The 21282-nt window shown below is 46.4% G+C and overlaps 1 protein-coding gene across 1 annotated transcript in view; it reads left to right on the top strand.

The window, feature by feature from the left end:
- The first annotated feature begins 302 nt into the window (after nucleotides 1-302).
- Nucleotides 303-21282, top strand: part of TMEM87B (transmembrane protein 87B) — a 30181-nt gene continuing 9201 nt past the window's right edge. Inside the window, exons 1-8 of the mRNA XM_069954578.1 lie at nucleotides 303-836; nucleotides 11619-11679; nucleotides 11880-11971; nucleotides 15493-15594; nucleotides 16451-16561; nucleotides 17454-17471; nucleotides 17941-18037; nucleotides 20564-20625. Of these exons, the coding sequence (XP_069810679.1) occupies nucleotides 720-836; nucleotides 11619-11679; nucleotides 11880-11971; nucleotides 15493-15594; nucleotides 16451-16561; nucleotides 17454-17471; nucleotides 17941-18037; nucleotides 20564-20625 (660 nt within the window). The 5' untranslated portion in view covers nucleotides 303-719. The remainder of the gene's footprint in view (nucleotides 837-11618; nucleotides 11680-11879; nucleotides 11972-15492; nucleotides 15595-16450; nucleotides 16562-17453; nucleotides 17472-17940; nucleotides 18038-20563; nucleotides 20626-21282) is intronic.

Below are 21282 nucleotides of genomic sequence, written 5' to 3'. Positions count from 1 at the left end.
CACCCGGAGCGTGATAAAGCACTCTGCTAATACTGTAGATTTTCTCATCTCTAGTTACCACAGTGGTGTGTGTGTGTATATATATATATATATATATATATATATATATATATATACACATATGTGATTTATCAAGCTGTCACAATCTGTGTTGTTGCCCATAGCAACCAATCACAGCTCAGCTTTCATTTTACCAGACCACTATAAGAAATAAAAGCTGAGCGCTGATTGGCTGCTATGTGAGGTAACCCTCCTCCGTAGTATAGACGTGTATATGGCGGTAAGCTGTCGGCTGGCAGCCGCTGTCCTGCCCACACAACACACGTACATTCCTCCACAGCACTGAGGATTTCATCGTCACCCGCAGTATCACACACCAGAGCGCCCACAGCCGAGGTGTCCCCACCACAGGCGCCATATAGGCGGCGATCACAACCCAGAATAAACAATAGTTGGTCCTCGAAAACATGGCGGTCACCGAGAACACATAGGGACAGTTATTATACCACATTCATCCCCTGGAAATGGAAGTTTGGTGACAAATCCTAACCTACAGTGTGTATACAATGTGGCCATGACAAAGGGGCGTCTAGGAAGTGTCTGTCCGCCTCCTCCTCCAGGTACAGCGGTGATGTCACAGCCGGCCAGGTGAGCAGGAGCCGTCAGCGAGGAGGAACAAGAACCGGAGCGGCGCCGCCGTCTGAGGAGCCGCTAGCAGTATGGTGGCCGCCCGCATCTGTCGCTGTCTTCCGCCGGTCGTGGTGTGCCTGTGGCTGGGCCTGTACGCGGTGGAGGCGGTCCCGGAGCCCGGCATCTGGAGTGTCTCCATGTCTAACGTGAGTTCTGTCACTTCCTCCTATCAGTGTGCGGTGCGATGAGGCGGGTGACCCGGGGCGCGCGTCACGTGACCGGGCAGCTGTCACCTCTGACCCCGGGACAGGCGGTGAGCGACACCAACTGAGCGGACTGAGACTTGTAGTCCTACAGCAGCGTCTGTCCACAGCACAACTCCACCTTACTAACAACTTCTGACAGAGCTAAAGTGACCTGAAAACTGCCCCCCATTATATACAGGACCCCATTATACTGCCCCCATTATATACAGGGCCCCATTATATACAGGACCCCATTATATACAGGACCCCATTATATACAGGACCCCATTATATACAGGACCCCATTATATACTGCCCCCCATTATATACAGGACCCCATTATATACAGGACCCCATTATATACTGCCCCCCATTATACTGCCCCCCATTATACTGCCTCCCATTATACAGGACCCCATTATATACAGGACCCCATTATATACTGCCCCCCATTATATACTGCCCCCCATTATATACAGGACCCCATTATATACTGCCCCCCATTATATACTGCCCCCCATTATATACAGGACCCCATTATATACTGCCCCCCATTATATACAGGACCCCATTATATACAGGACCCCATTATATACTGCCCCCCATTATATGCAGGACCCCATTATACTGCCCCCCATTATATACAGGACCCCATTATATACAGGACCCAATTATATACTGCCCCCCATTATATAAGGACCCCATTATATAAGGACCCCATTATATACAGGACCCCATTATATACTGCCCCCCCATTATATACAGGACCCCATTATATAAGGACCCCATTATACTGCCCCCCATTATATACAGGACCCCATTATATACTGCCCCCCATTATATACAGGACCCCATTATATACTGCCCCCCATTATATACAGGACCCCATTATATACAGCACCCCATTATATAAGGACCCCATTATATACAGGACCCCATTATATACTGCCCCCCATTATATACAGGACCCCATTATATACAGCACCCCATTATACTGCCCCCCATTATATACAGCACCCCATTATATACAGGACCCCATTATATACAGGACCCCATTATATACTGCCCCCCATTATATACAGGACCCCATTATATACAGGACCCCATTATACTGCCCCCCATTATATACAGGACCCCATTATATACAGGACCCCATTATATACAGGACCCCATTATATACAGCACCCCATTATACTGCCCCCCATTATATACAGGACCCCATTATATACAGGACCCCATTATATACAGGACCCCATTATACTGCCCCCCATTATATACAGGACCCCATTATATACAGGACCCCATTATACTGCCCCCCATTATATACAGGACCCCATTATACTGCCCCCCATTATATACAGGACCCCATTATACTGCCCCCCATTATATACAGGACCCCATTATATACAGGACCCCATTATATACAGGACCCCATTATATACTGCCCCCCATTATATACAGGACCCCATTATATACAGGACCCCATTATACTGCCCCCATTATATACAGGACCCCATTATACTGCCCCCCATTATATACAGGACCCCATTATATACAGGACCCCATTATATACAGGACCCCATTATATACTGCCCCCCATTATATACAGGACCCCATTATATACAGGACCCCATTATACTGCCCCCCATTATATACAGGACCCCATTATATACAGGACCCCATTATATACTGCCCCCCATTATATACAGGACCCCATTATATACTGCCCCCCATTATATACAGGACCCCATTATATACTGCCCCCCATTATATACAGGACCCCATTATATACAGGACCCCATTATACTGCCCCCCATTATATACAGGACCCCATTACATACAGGACCCCCATTACATAAGGACCCCATTATACTGCCCCCCATTACATACAGGACCCCCATTACATACAGGACCCCATTATACTGCCCCCCATTACATACAGGACCCCATTACATACAGGACCCCATTACATATAGGACCCCATTACATAAGGACCCCATTATATAGAGGACCCCCATTACATACAGGACCCCCATTACATACAGGACCCCTGTTACATGGTGACCCCCATTATACTGGACCACATTACATACAGGACCCCCATTATACTGGACCCCCATTACATAGAGGACCCCCATTATACTGGACCCCATTACATACAGGACCCCCATTATACAGGACCCCCATTACATACAGGACCCCCATTATACAGGACCCCCATTATACTGGACCCCCATTACATACAGTTCCCCTATTATACTGGACCCCATTATATACAGAACTCTCATTATACTGGACCCCCATTACATACAGGACCCCCATTATACTGGACCCCCATTATACTAGACCCCATTACATTCAGGACTCCCATTACACTGGACCCCATTACATACAGGGCCCCCATTATACTGGACCTCATTACATACAGGACCCCCATTACATACAGGATCCCCATTATACTGGCCCCCTTTTACATGGTGACCCCCATTATACTGGCCCCCCGTTACATGGTGACCCTATTATACTGGCCCCCTGTTACATGTTGACCCCGTTATACTGGACCCCCACAGTGGGACCTTGGATTACGAGTAACTTAGTCTGAGAGCATTTTGCAGGACAAGCTCTTAATTAAAGGGATTGTCCAGCGAAAATCTTTTTCTTTCAAATAAACGTGTCAGAAAGTTATATAGATTTGTAATTTACTTCTATTAAAAAAAATCTCAAGTCTTCCCATACTTATCAGCTGCTGTATGTCATGCACCATCTTGCCTACACATGGCGCTGGATGGTGTATGACGGCTGCTTCCCTCTGACCCTGGTGCAGCTGCGAGGTCCTCCATGTCTAAGCTCTTCACACTGGGGGACTAGCTACCAGACACTCCACATACCCATCTACTGTGGGAATTAACCCCTTCCCTGATAGCTGCTCCAGGCAGCCGGCACTAGGATCACCTGGGGAGTTGTGCGTGTGAAGGGAGAGTTAACTGATTAACCCCTTCTTTACTGGTACCATCTTCTTTATTAATACAAAACACCTCATCTACCTTATGTTTGGGTTATGGAATTAATCTGCAATTTAGTTATTTCTTATGTGATTCTATTAAACAATCTCCAGTCTTCCAGTACTTATCAGCTGCTGTATGTCCTGCAGGAAGTGGTGTAAAATTTCCTCGCAAATTTTACTTGTAAAGTCAATATTTGCCTAGAAAATGAACTTTATCCCCCAAAACACATTTCACCATCATTGCAGCCCGGCCTTACAAGGAGCAGCTAACATCGTTTCAGTGATTGCTCCATTAACACAGGTGTGGGTGTTGGTGAGGACAGGGCTGGAGATCAATCTGTCATGATTAAGTAAGAATGACACCACTGGACACTTTAAAAGGAGGCTGGTGCTTGGCATCATTGTTTCTCTTCTGTTAACCATGGTTATCTCTAAAGAAACACGTCCAGTCTTCATTGCACTGCACAAAAATGGCCGAACAGGGAAGAGTATTGCAGCTAGGAAGATTGCACCTCAGTCACCAATCTATCGTATCATCAAGAACTTCAAGGAGAGAGGTTCCATTGTTGCCAAAAAGGCTCCAGGGCGCCCAAGAAAGACCAGCAAGCACCAGGACCGTCTCTTAAGGGTACAAACCCACACACCGTATACGCAGCAGATACGCAGCAAATACGCAGCAGATTTGATGCTGTGTTCAGTTATTTAGATCTAATCTGCTGGGTATTGCGTATCGCAGCAGTAAATACGCTGCGTATACGGTGTGTGGGTTTGTACCCTAAAAGTGTGGTCAGCTGCGGGATGGGGCTACCAGCAGTGCAGAGCTTGCTCAGGAATGGCAGCAGGCAGGTGTGAGGGCATCTGCACTGTGCACTGTGAGACAGCGGAGACTCTTGGAGCAAGGCCTGGTCTCAGGGAGGGCAGCAAAGAAGCCACTTCTCTCCAGAAAAACATCAGGAACAGACTGATAATCTGCAAAGGGTCCAGGGAGTGGACTGCTGAGGACTGGGGGAAAGGTCCAGGGTAGTGATGTCACGATACCAGAATTTTGAGTTCGATACCGATACTAACTTTTTTATTTCGATACTCAATACCAGTTCGATACTTAGTAAAGTATAAAAGAAAAAAAAAAAAATGGTAGAAATATAATACCCCTGCACTATTACAGTGATACCAATTTTTGGACTATTTTTATTTTATTGTGTTAAAAATAAAGTTAGTGATATCTGTCTAAGACAGCTCTGCTACATCAGCTATCAGTAAGACAGCTCTGCTGCATCAGCTATCACTAAGACAGCTCTGCTGCATCAGCTATCACTAAGACAGCTCTGCTACATCAGCTATCAGTAAGACAGCTCTGCTGCATCAGCTATCACTAAGACAGCTCTGCTGCATCAGCTATCACTAAGACAGCTCTGCTGCATCAGCTATCACTAAGACAGCTCTGCTGCATCAGCTATCACTAAGACAGCTCTGCTACATCAGCTATCACTAAGACAGCTCTGCTACATCAGCTATCACTAAGACAGCTCTGCTGCATCAGCTATCACTAAGACAGCTCTGCTGCATCAGCTATCACTAAGACAGCTCTGCTGCATCAGCTATCACTAAGACAGCTCTGCTGCATCAGCTATCACTAAGACAGCTCTGCTGCATCAGCTATCACTAAGACAGCTCTGCTGCATCAGCTATCACTAAGACAGCTCTGCTGCATCAGCTATCACTAAGACAGCTCTGCTGCATCAGCTATCACTAAGACAGCTCTGCTGCATCAGCTATCACTAAGACAGCTCTGCTGCATCAGCTATCACTAAGACAGCTCTGCTACATCAGCTATCACTAAGACAGCTCTGCTGCATCAGCTATCACTAAGACAGCTCTGCTGCATCAGCTATCACTAAGACAGCTCTGCTGCATCAGCTATCACTAAGACAGCTCTGCTGTATCAGCTATCACTAAGACAGCTCTGCTACATCAGCTATCACTAAGACAGCTCTGCTACATCAGCTATCACTAAGACAGCTCTGCTACATCAGCTATCAGTAAGACAGCTCTGCTACATCAGCTATCACTAAGACAGCTCTGCTACATCAGATATCACTAAGACAGCTCTGCTACATCAGCTATCACTAAGACAGCTCTGCTACATCAGCTATCACTAAGACAGCTCTGCTACATCAGCTATCACTAAGACAGCTCTGCTACATCAGCTATCACTAAGACAACTCTGCTACATCAGCTATCACTAAGACAACTCTGCTACATCAGCTATCACTAAGACAACTCTGCTACATCAGCTATCACTAAGACAGCTCTGCTGCATCAGCTATCACAGACAGCTCTGCAGCATCAGCTATCACAGACAGCTCTGCAGCATCAGCTATCACTAAGACAGCTCTGCTGCATCAGATAACACTAAGACAGCTCTGCTACATCCGATATCACTAAGACAGCTCTGCTGCATCCGATATCACTAAGACAGCTCTGCTACATCAGATAACACTAAGACAGCTCTGCTGCATCAGATATCACTAAGACAGCTCTGCTACATCAGCTATCACTAAGACAGCTCTGCTACATCCGATATCACTAAGACAGCTCTGCTACATCAGCTATCACTAAGACAGCTCTGCTGCATCCGATATCACTAAGACAGCTCTGCTACATCAGATAACACTAAGACAGCTCTGCTGCATCAGATATCACTAAGACAGCTCTGCTGCATCAGATAACACTAAGACAGCTCTGCTGCATCAGATAACACTAAGACAGCTCTGCTACATCAGCTATCACTAAGATAGCTCTGCTACATCAGCTATCACTAAGACAGCTCTCCTGCACCACCCACCACTAAGACAGCTCTGCTGCACCAGTTACCAAGATTGCGGAGGAAGAGAAGAGGTTACACAGAATCCCACACACTACAGCCGATCTTATCTGCTCCTCTCAGCCCCGGCCACCTCCCCCACCTGCCAGCCGGCTGGATCCTCACATGTGCTGCACTTCCCCCGGCCTCCTCTCCCGCGTCTCACAGACCCCCGCTCTCCCTCTTCATCCTCCCCACCTCCAGCCTTCTCCGTGACCTCCCGCTCTCCCTCTCCAGCCGCTCTCTTCTGTGCAGCTCCGGCTCCTCTCCCGGACATCCCGCTCTCCCTCTCCTCCGTCCTCTCTCCCGGACCTCCCGCTCTCCCTCCAGCCTTCTCCTCCGTCCTCCTCTCCCGCTCTCCCTCTCCAGCCGCTCTCCGTGCAGCTCCGACTCCTCGGCATAAATCATCTCTCTGATAACAGAGTCTGGCGGAGCCGGACTCTGTTATTAGAGAGACACCAGCAGCGGGGGTCTGTTACACACAGTAGCCGACCCCCGCTGTATATGGAGCGGGCTCAGGAGGGCTCAGATGCCGCTGTCAGTGTGACAGCGGCATCTATATACTTAAATAGCCGACACTAGCAATAGCTAAGTACCGGCTATTTGAAATTGGCGCCAATGGGAGCGGAGGGAGGGAGAGCAGAGGAGGAGACTGCAGGGGGCAGGGGGAGGCACATAGAGAACATGGCCGGCGCTCAGCTAGCCGCCCACCGTGTTCTCTGCTTAACTTAAAGTTTCGATACCAGGAAATCCTGGTATCGAACCGTTTTTTTGCCCGAAATATCGATAGTAGTATCGATATTTCGGTGCATCGTGCATCCCTAGTCCAGGGAGTGGACTGCTGAGGACTGGGGGAAAGGTACAGGGAGTGGACTGCTGAGGACTGGGGGAAAGGTACAGGGAGCGGACTGCTGAGGACTGGGGGAAAGGTACAGGGAGCAGACTACTGAGGACTGGGGGAAAGGTCCAGGGAGCAGACTGCTGAGGACTGGGGGAAAGGTCCAGGGAGTGGACTGCTGAGGACTGGGGGAAAGGTGCAGGGAGCGGACTGCTGAGGACTGGGGGAAAGGTGCAGGGAGTGGACTGAGGACTGGGGGAAAGGTCCAGGGAGTGGACTGCTGAGGACTGGGGGAAAGTCATTGTCTCTGATGAATCCCCTTTCCGATTGTTTGGGACATCTGGAAAACAGCTTATTGGGAGAAGACGAGGTGAGCGCTACCACTAGTCTTGTCTCATGCCGACTGTAACCGGCATCCTGAAACCATTCATGTGTGGGGTTGCTTCTCAGCCGAGGGAATCGGCTCTCTCACAGTCTTGCCTAAAAACACGGCCATGAATAAAGAATGGGACCAGAATGTCCTCCAAGAGCAACTTCTCCCAACCGTCCGAGAGCAGTTTGGCCACCAACAATGCCTTTTCCAGCATGATGGAGCACCTTGCCATAAAGCAAAGGTGATCACTAAATGGCTCAGGGAACAAAACATAGAGATTTTGGGTCCATGGACGGGAAACTCCTCAGATCTTAATCCCATTGAGAACTTGTGGTCAATCATCAAGAGACGGGAGGACAAACAAAAACCAACAAATTCTGACAAAATGCAAGCATTGATTGTGCAAGAATGGACGGCTATCAGTCAGGATTTGGTCCAGCAGTTGTGTGAGAGCAGCCGGGGAGAATTGCAGAGGTCCTGAAGAAGAAGCCGCAACACTGCAAATATTATAGACTTGCTGCAGTAACTCATCTAGCTGTCAGTATAAGCTTCTGTTACTCATAATATGATTGTAATTATATTTCTGTATGTGATAAAAACATCTGAGAAACACACATAAAAACCAGAGGGCAGGGGATCATGGGAAAATAAAAGATTTGTGTAATTCTCAAAACTTTTAGCCATGACATACAGCAGCTGATAAGTATGGGACGACTTGAGATTTTTAAATGAAAGTAAATTACAAATCTATATAACTTTCTGAAACCATTTGATTTGAAATAACGAGATTTTTGCTGTAGTACCCCTTTAATACAAGACTGAAAGCGTCTCTGCATCTCTCTACGGGGCAGTGTCTGTGTGATCCCTGATGGAGACTGAGGGTACAAACACACACACCGTATACGCAACAGATATGCAACAAATACACAGCAGATTTGATGCTGTGTTCAGTTATTTAGATCTAATCTGCTGCGTATTTGCTGCGTAGACGGTGTGTGGGTTTATACCCTGAGGCTACATACACCCCGGTTATTCCAGGCGCACCGTCCTGTCACCTTTGCTCTCTTTTACTGTAATGACTTGTAGGAGCAGCCCAGTTGTATAGCAGACTCCTGTAAGGTTTTATCACTAGTATTATAGTCGTTCCTGCAGCAGTCACCTGCATTGTTTGTTTCCATTGTGACCGCTTGCAGTTCTTCTGCTGGTTGTTGAAGGGCATAGAGTTATGACACCATTGTTTCAGCTTGTGTGTTATATGAAGACAAACTTGCCAAACCCTTCAAGTTTCGCTGTCGTTACAAAAAAGTTTTGATCGCTCTGGGTCATACCTGTACTGATCGGGAGAACGAGCAACACATCCTCCCCCCACTCTGAGTTAAGGCCCTATTACATAAAACGATTCCAATAATCATCTCTTGTAATAGAAGACAACAATCAGCCATCTTGAACGATGTCGGCTGATCGTTGTCTGTCGTCTTTCAACATGTTGAAAGACAAACGACTAAGATAGCAACAATCTGATGCTGTCGCTCCGTGTAATAGGAGTGGCAGCAGCAGACCTCCGCTATCACCTATGGGCTGCTTGGTTAGCTTTGGTTAGCTGCCTGGATGATCCAGCGATCACCCGGGCAGCCCCCCTGCAGCTTCCCGTGCCCCCCCTGCACTTACCCACTTGCTGCCAGCATGTGTAATAACGCCGGCAGTGAGTGGGGAACGAGGAGCAAGTAAGCACTGACAGCGCACGTTTTCTTCTCTCCGTTGCCCTGTGTAATAGGGGATTTAGAAAAAAAAGTCGGACTTGTAATGGAGCCCGACTATTTATTCTAACTCAAAGCGTTGAAATGCCGGGCTGTACATCGATCTTCTCCTGGCTCGTTCCCCTGATCGGTACAGGTGTGAGCACTCAGACGCTGACCGAACAAAGCTTTTGACATCTCTCTCTGATGTCTCTATGATGTGTCTCTGATCCCGCTTGTCCGATCTCTGATCTTGCATGTAATAGCGCTGGTAGCGCTCGCTGTGATGTCTCTATGACGTGTCTGTGATGTGTCTCTATGAAGCATCTCTGTGATGTCTCTATGACGCGTCTCTGTGATGTCTCTATAACGCGTCTGTGATGTCTCTGATGTCTCTGTGATGTCTGTGACGCGTCTCTGTGATGTCTCTGTGACGCGTCTCTGTGATGTCTCTATGACGCGTCTCTGTGATGTCTCTGTGATGTCCCTATGACATGTCTCTGTGATGTCTCTATGACGCGTCTCTGTAATGTCTCTGTGACGCGTCTCTATGATGTCTCTATGACGCGTCTCTGTGATGTCTCTGTGACGCGTCTCTGTGATGTCTCTGTGACGCGTCTCTGTGATGTCTCTGTGACGTCTCTATGACGCGTCTCTGTGACGTCTCTATGACGCGTCTCTGTGATGTCTCTATGACGCGTAATAGTTACCAGCGTCCACTAAAGCTTCGCTCCCACAGCTGATAGAACGGTGTGCAGGAACGCTGTGAGCTTCAGAAAGCAGCCGCTCCTGGTCAAACCGGACATAGACATTAGATAAAAGCATCAAAACGATGGACGACAGACCCCACATAGAGCCAGGCCAGTACTCTAGCAGAAAGTGAAGCTGAGCGGAGGAACCCAGCGGCGTTTTGATAAAAGGACAACACCACCGGGATCCCCACGCCAGCGTCTAACAGGTTCTGCAAACAACATTTTCTGTACGTGTGATGGTCCATTCGCTCTAAGATCGGTCTTCAGTTTACAAGGATATGGCCCCAGAACTCAGAGCCCTGATCTCAACATCATCAAGTCTGTCTGAGATTATAAGAAGAGACAGAAGGGCCTGAGCAGCAACATCCATAAAGCTTGGGATTTGTCTTCCCTTGTACACAGCCCCAAGGCGTTTATTCAGATACTTCCTGCTGGTACCTAGAATAATTTAATGTTATAGTGTCCCCCCCCCCCTTACTCTATGTGTAATTCCCCACACAACCCACAAGCTTAGATGCTGCACATGTGATATTTACCTGTATAACACTTGTCTGTGTCTTCTTTCTGCTCTAATATTGCTTCATTTCATAGGTGCACAGTGTCATCTAGGCGGGGCTTCACTGCAGTTGGGTCCTCTTTAGTATATGGAAAGTGTCATCTAGGCGGAGCTTCACAGTAGTTGGGCCCCCTCTCCTATATGCATAGTGTCATCTAGGCGGGGCTTCACAATATTTGGGCCCTCTTTCCTATATGGACCGTGTCACCTAGGCGGGGCTTCATGACAGTTGGGCCCCCTCTCCTATATGCATAGTGTCATCTAGGCGGGGCTTCCCGGCAGTTGGGCCCTCTCTCCTATATGGACAGTGTCATCTAGGCGTGGCTTCCCGGCAGTTGGGCCCTCTCTCCTATATGGACAGTGTCATCTAGGCGTGGCTTCCCGGCAGTTGGGCCCTCTCTCCTATATGGACAGTGTCATCTAGGCGTGGCTTCCCGGCAGTTGGGCCCTCTCTCCTATATGGACAGTGTCATCTAGGCGTGGCTTCCCGGCAGTTGGGCCCTCTCTCCTATATGGACAGTGTCATCTAGGCGGGGCTTCTCAGCAGTTGGGTCATCACTTTCTTTTGGGAGAGGTGGATACAAGAAGTCACACTAAAATCCTGACGTTTTCTTCTTTCAGGGTGACAAGCCTCTCTTATTCAGAAAGATATTGTTCAACCATACAAACATACAGCTGAAACGTGAGTACTGCACACTGTGTACCTTATTCTTAGAATTTTATGTCCTGCTTACCGTACTGCTATTGCAGAACTACATTTCCCATCATGCCTGGACAGACAACACTTTAGAGAAGCTGCATCACATGACACTTACTATTTCATCTATATAGTTTAATATAAAATGTCATTTAATGAATGTTTTATGAATTTTTCCTGAACAGTTGAAAGAATGGAGTGCGCAGATCCCGTGAAGATCACTGTGGTCTGGTTTCTCAGACATCACAAGTGTTACAATGAATTTTCCACCATTGATGTAAGTTACGTCTTAGTGTACAGGTTCTATAATTCGGCCTGTGTTAGTGGAGATGGGAATACCCCTGTAAGTGTCCAACAGACGTCATACATCGGCTGGGTACTGAGACCCTCACTTAGAGTTGGATACGGCCAGGAGAAGCCATCCACTCCGCAGCCTGCTGCCTTTTCTGTCTGGCTGGAGGAGACTGTCCGCATACACTTACCATGGAGACCATCCGAACACCCAGGCCACAAATAGGCAAAACTTTTTATAAGTCTGTGTTCTTTGGTTGTCTTTTTTTATTGGTACTATTTTTGGCTACTTATAACTCCATTGGCGCTGTTCTGGTGCAGTTAGTCGTTTACTCCTCGGTCTGGTGAGACAGTTACGAACACTGCCTGCCCCCTTAGCTACACTGCCCGCCCCCTTAGCTACACTGCCCGCCCCCATAGCACCGAACCGCCCCAGCTATCCCATCCCTTGTAATGATAATCAATGAAGCAGGCTAGCTGGGGGCGGGAAGTGCTCCTAACTGTCTTACCGCATCGAGGAGGAAGGTAAGAGACACGCTATAAGGGACATCCCTTCCTCCTCAGCGTCTCCTGTGCTATAGAGACATATCAGCAGGTTAGATTTTTCTAACCTGCTGATAGTTCCCCTTTAAGTCGTCTTGGTGTAAGCTCTGCCTCTTTTAATGCTGTAGTTCAGTGTAAATGCTGCTCACTCCACAGTCACCAGTCACCAGACCATTTATTAATGCACAAAACCAGTGTTACCAATTACACAAAACAAAGGAAAAGTGGTAAATTTTTTTTACAGGTAATAATTTTAAGTTGGCATCTACATTTTTTTAGACTTAGGCGCCAAAAGCACTGAAGTAGTGTATATGTATTTGTTTTTGCTTGGTTGGCTATAAACTATGCACTGCCCCTTCAGTATTTACAATCTTCTGTTCTTTTATAGGAGTACTCCGGTAAAAAAAATGTTTTTAAATCAGCTGGTGTGAAAAAGTTGTATAGATTTGTAATTTAATTTTAAAAATCTCCAGTCTTCCAGTACTTATCAGCTGCCGTATGTCCTGCAGGAAGTGGTGTATTATTTCCAAGCTGACCCAGTGTTCTCTGTTGCCACCTCTGTCCATGTCAGGAACTGTCCAGAGCAGGTGAGGTTTTCTATGGGGATTTGCTGCTGCTCTGGACAGTTCCTGACATGGACAGAGGTGGCAGCAGAGAGCACTGTGTCAGACTGGAAAAAATACACCACTTCCTGCACAACATAGAGCAGCTAATGAGTACTGGAAGACTGGAGATTTTTTTTAAATAGAAGTAAAATACAAATCCATATAACTTTCTTACACCACTTGATAAAAAACAAAAACCCCGGAGTACCCCTTTAAACTACATAAATTCTCTTATAGGAAGGCTGCACAGATTAAGTCCCCATTGGCCTGATCTTATTTTGTTCTCATTATATTATCTGGCCCTTATAAATGAGCAGTAAGATTCTATTCTTGGCTTCAGAAAAGGTTAATAACTAATTTACTTTTCCATGTATCTATTATCTGCACTGATAAATATTTACAGGACATTGCCCACTCGCTCTGGAGGATATATATATATATATATATATATATATATATATATATATATATATATATTTCTAATCTTACTTCTATATGTCAGCCTATAGACATATTTGATGATAGGATGGAGCAGCCATGCAGGATCTCCAGCCTTTTGGGCCATATCTATACACTCCGTTCACATTCTGGAATGATTTACATTCAGCCTGTTAGAGGGGAGATCAGTACTAATGCTGGAGTTGTGAACCATGCTCAAACAGACAAAGTTTTATAGAAGGGTGTCTCCTTACATGATACAGGGACTTTCTGTGTTGTTTGACATTAAAGTATATCTGTCATTAGAATTTTTTTTTTTTTTTTTTTTGCAGAAATCAATAGTACAAGCAATTTTAAGAAACTCTGTAATAGGTTTTATAAGGCAAAAAAGCCTCTTTCTATACTCAAAAAGCTGTTTCCCAGCCTCCTCCCCCAACTTCCTATCTGTGCATTATCAGGCAAAGCCGTCTACATTACTGAGGAGCAAAGTGAGGATGGGTTCTGCTATGTCCTTTATAACCTATGGAGGAGGGAGGGGTCAAGGGGGATGAGTGAGAAGGGAGAGCAGAGAAGCAGCTGTACAGTTTGGAGACTGTCTGGACACATAAAATGCTGGATTCACAGGTCAGAAAGGTCAGTGCAGGTCTGGGAGCTTGGTGAGAGAAGATTGCAGTATGATGTTTTGTACAGCCCTGCTTTTCTCCTCTCCGTGCTTACTCATCCCCCTTAGCCCCTCCTCTCTCCATAGACCATAATGGACACAGAAAGCCTGCCTCTTCTGAAGTAAGGGGGGGGGGGGCTGGGAAACAGATTCTTGAGTACAGAAGGAAACTTAAAAAAAACAAAAAAAACACAGTACAGTGTTTCTTAAAATCACTTGTACTATTGATTTCTGAAAAGTGGCGTTTGCAAGACAGTTACACTTTAAATTACGATTTGTGTAATTTGCGCTTGGTTACATAGTGTTCATCAGTCTGGGTCATGGGTCTCCAAACTGCGGCCCTCCAGCTGTTGCAAAACTACAACTCCCATCATGCCTTGACAGCTAAAGCTTTGGATTTGGCTGTCTAGGCATGATGGGAAATGTAGTTTTGCAACAGCTGGAGGGCCGCAGTTTGGAGACCCATGGTCTGGGTGGTAGCTAATAGTCTAGTGACTTTGTATAATTGCATCTAAAACCCTCAGTACAACGAATATTGCTCGTCCAGTACTATCATACAAGAAAAGGCTCATGTACTGATCCGTCATATTGCACAACGTCCCACGTGCCAATAAAGGTGCAGTTATATAAATAAGAATAGAGGGATCAGTAAAGAGCCCCACCTCCACACGTTCTATCTCCAGTCTTTTGTGTATGATCAGTCGGACATAAGGATTCATTTGTTTAGGTTCATCCGTCCTGAAAATTGCTTTGGATTGTTGGTCCCCGGGTAATAGTATCTGGATCTGGATCTCTCCCTTGGTTTCTCCCTGGCTTTTGGCCTTAGCGGAGCAGTCACCCTTATAAGCAGATGAACTGCTATCACACCCCTAATTCATGTCCTGTTATACCTGCCCAACGTCTTAAAGGGAAACTATCAGCAGGATCATCCACCGGACCATGGAGCACATGACTAACTGCACCGGAACAGCGCAGAGGAGGAAGGTAAGAGACGTACTATAAGAGACATAGCTTCCTCCTCCGCGTCTCCTGTGCTATAGGGACATATCAGCAGGGGAGATTCCTCTAACCTGCTGATAGTTCCCCTTTAAAGCGATCATACAATGTAGAGGAAGATCAGCCGCGCCTGACTTGGAGACAACCCCTCTAATAATGGATGCTGATCTCTGATACGTATGTGCAGCGTCAGGTCTTGTAGATCAGTTTGTGTTTGCTGGATCTCTGTACATCTGTAGATCTAAGAGGACCTTTATTTTCCAGGAGCTGCAAATGACCATTTCCAACATATTTACTGAGAAAAATGAAGAAAACTCCTACACCTTTACCTGTGACAATCTAAACCCTCAGCTCCCTCTGCGTAACGTAAGTCCTCTGTCCCGGACGTCTCTCTGCCGGTGTTGGGCAGCACTTTTGCCCTATATTTCTCTTCCATAACGCAGTACAGGTGAAATAGAGGAAACAAATAGATGCATGCGAAATTTAAAGGGGTTGTCAGGGCAAAATTAACTTGTCCCTTTTCTACAGGGGGGTCCCACCTCTGTACCCCCTACCGATCTCCATTTGGGGTCTCCGGCTTCTTTGTTTTGAATACAGCCGCATATACGGCACATGATCTGCAACCCTATTCATTCCTATGGAGCTGCTGGAAATGCTTACTCGGCTCCATAGGAATAAATGGAGTGGTGGGTCACGTGCTGTATCTGTGGCTGTATTCATAACAATAAAGCCGGCGGCTTCTTTGAGTAAAAGAAATGGGAGTGGGATTTTGTAAGCTCATGTGATGTTGAACCCGTAGCCTTGGAGTCGGCAGCACTATGCTGGGTTATTGAAGTGAACCCTACACAGTCACTATACAGGGTATGGGGCCGTCTGCTTCTGCCTCTTATATATAACCCAGTAGACAGGGAATTATCTCTTAGGTCTTTTTGACATATTTTTTCGTGGCCGCCATCTTGCAGACAGACATTTAATTTCTGTACTTACCTGTATCGTCACTACAGCAGCCATCTGTGTGCGCTTTATGGCAGCTGAGCATGGAGTCTTATAGATTGTACAGTCTCCAGGAAGTGATGGAATACATCTGTACCCTTGCCCGAAAAACTAGAGGAGATATATGAAGGGCTGGCTGTCAGGCTGTCACTAAATGGCTCTTTTGCTGCCCCGCTGACAGCACTCTGAGCTGTAGGGACGGGTAGGACATGTGATCCCATTTGTACAGGTCACTTGCACAATGGTTATGCACATATTTACCGAGCATCTAAAATGGATTGTTTTTTTTTTTCTTTCTTTTTTTTTACAGGCCAAGTTAACAAATTCACTGAACAGTCAGGTAGGATATTTTGTTCCAGCTTTTATCTTGCAGGGTTTCTGCCAGTACGTGTAGTAAGGACACCAATGGATATCCCCATCTTGTAGGGATAGTTTCCCAGTCCCCCCTGGCCGCTGGAGGTGGCTAGGATATTGACTATAATGGGAGTTGTGTAAATGGCATGGCCCTATGTACTCTGAGATGACCAAGAGATGAGAATAGCTTTTTAAAGGGGATGAACACCACTGACGTTAAAGGGAACCAATCGGGAGTATTTTGCATACAATGCTGTTAGCAGCTCTTGAAGCGTTCCCTTAGGCCGGGTTCACACTGCGTTTTTTCAGTCCGTTTAACGGATGCCTTTTTAAATGGTTACTTTTACTGTGCACCAAAACGTGGTTAATAGGAAAAACTGATTTTTTTTTTTAAACAGACTGCCCCTACCCCCTAATCGCACCTCCAACAGTTACCCCGGGCAGTGACGTGCAATGAATGTCAGAAGGGCAGGGATACCATCTGGATAAGATTTTGTAATTCTTCTCTTTTGCATGTGATACAACCATGTGAGAGGACAGGTTTCTTGTCTGATTGGTTCCCTTTAACCCCTTAACAGCAGGGGGTAGTTTATTTATGCCCTTGATGCCTGGTCTTTAGTGCTTTTGGGGTAAGTGTACACCCCTTCCCCTAGGGTATACAACTATAAAGCGAGCTCAGGAGCTAGGCCTGCTTCATAGTGGGTGATTGCAGCTGGTCCTCACATTTTACTTTTATGTAAATGTTATGTAAAGATGGGTAGCACTGTATTCAGACTGATGTATACAATAAAGACATCTTATCAGTTTTAACGTAAAGTGCATTATGTAAACACGGAACAGCCAAAATTTGCTAAACTTTTTTATTTTTTATTTTTCAGAAAGGCGTCCAATCCAAGGTGAGATCCTGAAATCCTGTATGCAAGATTTGAATATTGGAAGAGATTTATTAAAAGGAGTTTGCATGCATTTACCACCTACATACAGAATAAGTATTACATGTGTGACTGCCACCACAGGTCCAACCGCTCGGACCCAGTAAGAATAAGGATCCCTGGATGGAATAAGACTGTGCCTGCATGACTGCTGCTAAACTACAATTCCCATCATGTCTGGACAAAGCTAAAGCTGCCTTATCTCTCCAGGCATGATGGGAATTGTAGTTTAACGACAGCTGGAGGGATGTGAGATTGACACCTGAGGTTGTATATTCTCAGAGATATGGTGTATATTCCGTGTAATTTATAGAAATACACACTCTATTCTATAGAAATCGCCTCCACTGGATCATCAGGTCTTTTCAGCAGCATGTAAATGGACAACACTGTTTTTTTTAAATTATTTTTTAATTATTTTTTAATTTCTCAGTCGCGTGATGTTGTGGCCCAAACTCAGCAAGACGGACCTTATGTTTTTGCAGTCCAGGTATCATCAGAAGCAAAGGATTCAAAGTGGAGTTTAACAGGTATCAACTGTTTGAATTTGCGGATGGTCCATGCAGTATGAGCTTTAGCATGATCAGAGTCAGGGCTAAAGACAGGCAGCCACCATCACACAGCTGTCATTAACCCCTTTTAGCGGTCGCAGCGTTTAAGGCAGTCAGTGATCGGAAAAGTACTTGTCACTGACTGATGGGGACCCTCGCAGTCACATAGTTTTGATTACTTTCCCTGACAGACGGAGGGTTAATACTTACTCCATCCTGTCGGATAAGCAATCTTCTCAAAGAGTCTGCCTCAGGCAGACTGTATTAGAAGAGCCCAGATAATACTGATCAGTATATGCAATCTATTGATTGCAAATGTAAGTTCCCTAGGGAGATTTATGAAGTTTAAAAAAAAAAAAAAAAAGTTTTAAAAAATATTTTAAAAAAATAATAATCTCCCCAAGAAAGTTTAAATCACCCCCTTTCTTATTATATAAATAAAAATATATAAAAAATAAATAAACATATTTGGTATTGAAGGTATTGAAGGGTCTGATCTATTGAAATATTCCAATATTGTTCCCGCACAGTGAAAGGCAAAGAGGGGGAAAAAAACACCAGGATTGCTGAATTTTTAATTAGATTTTTTCATTTTTTTTTTTATTATAGATTAGATAAAAATAAAAAGCCTTTAAAAACTCCCATTTGCACCAATATGTCAGCAAGAAAAACTATACATAATGGTGTAAGAAATGACGCACCAACCAGCCCTGGAAGTGGAAAAATAAAAGCGTCATGGCTCTTAGAAGGCGAGAAGGAACATTGCTTCAATGTGACCTGGACATTTGGGCATCAATTACCTTAATCATAAAGGGGTTAATATAGATAATTTAAGGATTTAATTAAAATTTAAAGGGGTTATTTGACCATTATTCATAAATTAAGATGTTGCTGTCCTACAGCAAGTCAATTGATACACCACAGACCACTCCAGACAGCTGTATGACCTTACCTATAGTCAGCTGTTGTTTATTAGGCATCATACTCTTCTAGCGGTTTGTGTTAAAGGGGTATTCCCCCCAAAATTATTTTTGCATTAATACGTTGCCCACCCATAGCTTTCCATCTTTCCAATATAAAGTTACTATGGATTCTGCACAGTTTTGCTGTTATCCAGGTGTATTCACCCCCACCGAACGCATAGAATCGTCAAATCTTAGTCCAACGCGACACGCTCCCTGCTCCTGGCCCCCGCCCTCCGAGACAGCATCAAGTGTCCTCAGTCTCTTCAATGGGCCGGGTTAGTGCTTCTAACCCAGTCCACTGAAGTGAGGGAGGGCACTGAGACAGTGACAGCTGCTGCAGCTTATCACCGTCTCCCTCTCTGACAGCAAGTCCCCAACCCCCCCCCCTCCACAGTGTGTGCTTGCCCTCACCCGCCCTGCACCCTCTATCCCCCCACCTGAAGCGTACCCACTCTCTCTGCTCACCCCGTGGCCGCTCCTGTGAGTGCAGCCCCCCCCCCCCCCCCGGGGGCGATCTCCCGGTGGCTGCTCGATATCAGTCCCCTCAAACCCCCCCCCCCCCCCCCCACACACACACATACGGTGGGTGCCCCCCCCCCGCAGTGCGATCTCCCAGTGGCCACTTCATATCCCACCCCCCTGACCCGGAAATCTGACCAGGCGGCCGTCTGTGGCTTTGTTGCCCCTCCCCCCCCCCCGCCTCCCGCGGCACCCCCGTCCCCCCGCATCTGATATCTGATCGTGGCACCAATCACCTCCTCCCGCATCTGACCCAACATCTTACTGAGTGCCCTCCTGTGGCCTCCGTCCGGCTGGCTCCCGCTGCTCCCCCACCACCACCTGACCCGGAGGCTGTTCCGGCCGCCTCCCGTGGCACCCCACCCCCCTGTCCGGCATCTGACATCTGATCACGGCAACAACACTGTCTTCCCCCCCCCACCCCGGATCTGACCCGGCATCTTACTGGGTGCCCTCCCGTGGCATCTGATTGCCGCAATCCACTGACACCAGTCGCCTCCATTCCCCCCGTATCTGACACACAACCAGCACCATTCCCCCCGCCAGCACCACAACCGCTCACCTGGGCACACTCTGGAAACTCGGGGGGGGGGGGGGGAAAGCCAATATGCTAAACCTCATCATAGAGCTCCCGGACCCTGCCAGCTGTCCTCTTTTCTCATGTTCTGGGTACGTCATGACCCGGGTTTGACATCACAGACTGGTGGGATTTAGCATGCTCAGCCAATCAGTGACGATGAGGAGACCAGAACCGGGACAGGTCAATATACCATCTTTTTTATTTCCCCCACCCTCTGCCCGTAATGAATTTTTGCCCCCGACCCCCACTGGACTTCTCCTTTAATCTTCAACAACCATAATGACAACGCGGTGGGGCAGTGTTATCACACGCAGGGCATGTGGAGGAGTTCATTGTAAATACTGACTATGGAGCTTCCCTGCTGTATATCATGGCTATGTGATAGGAAGGTGCAGATATGAAGAGCAGATATTCACAAGCCGCCTTTCTCTCTCCTGACAGTGTCTACCTCAATGGAAAGCCCTCATGGATACATCTCTGCCTCAGAGTGGCCACTGATGATAGTAAGTATATCATCATTTTATTCACTATTTAAAGGGAACCTGTCACTAGGTTTGTGCTGCCTGAACCATGGCCAGTATAAAACATTGCCAGGCTCCGCTATCACATCGATGTATGATTCACTGTGAATGGCTGTGCTGTTTTAGAGATGTCATACTCGTAACTTTGGCCAGAACAGGGATCCTAGTCATTGGGGTGGTTCACCAGCCTAGACTGATAGACCTCTCCTTATATGCAAATCAGGAAAGATCTGTCAGTCATGGTTGTTGGACCGCCCTGATGACTCTGAGCCGTGTTATTACCGGCCAAATTTACAACTATGTATTCTCTGAAACTGCACCGCTCTTCAGAGGAAATCATATAACTGTGTGGTAAGGGATATGGAACTTAAGAAAGGAGAAAATACTTTTATGCTTCTTTATGTAAATAGTTCAAGAGGTTTCCAGAATATGTGAAATATAATGACCGTGAGAGCATGGACTTTATATCATTTAAAGGGGTATTCCACTCAAACATAACTTCTGATATGTTGCTGCCCATGGTGAGACTAACCATTCCTTCCATATTTGTTATTACCTATTCAATCTCCTTCCTCCAGTTCTTAGCTGCCGCTTTCTGCTGAAGACACAAAAATCTGTGTGTGAGCTTTTCTCTCTGCC

Source organism: Dendropsophus ebraccatus, chromosome 15 (assembly GCF_027789765.1).
Source record: "Dendropsophus ebraccatus isolate aDenEbr1 chromosome 15, aDenEbr1.pat, whole genome shotgun sequence".
In the NCBI taxonomy this organism is placed as follows: Eukaryota; Metazoa; Chordata; class Amphibia; order Anura; family Hylidae; genus Dendropsophus; species Dendropsophus ebraccatus.
Note: the sequence above shows the minus strand (reverse complement) of the source record. Positions and strands in the feature narration are given on the sequence as shown.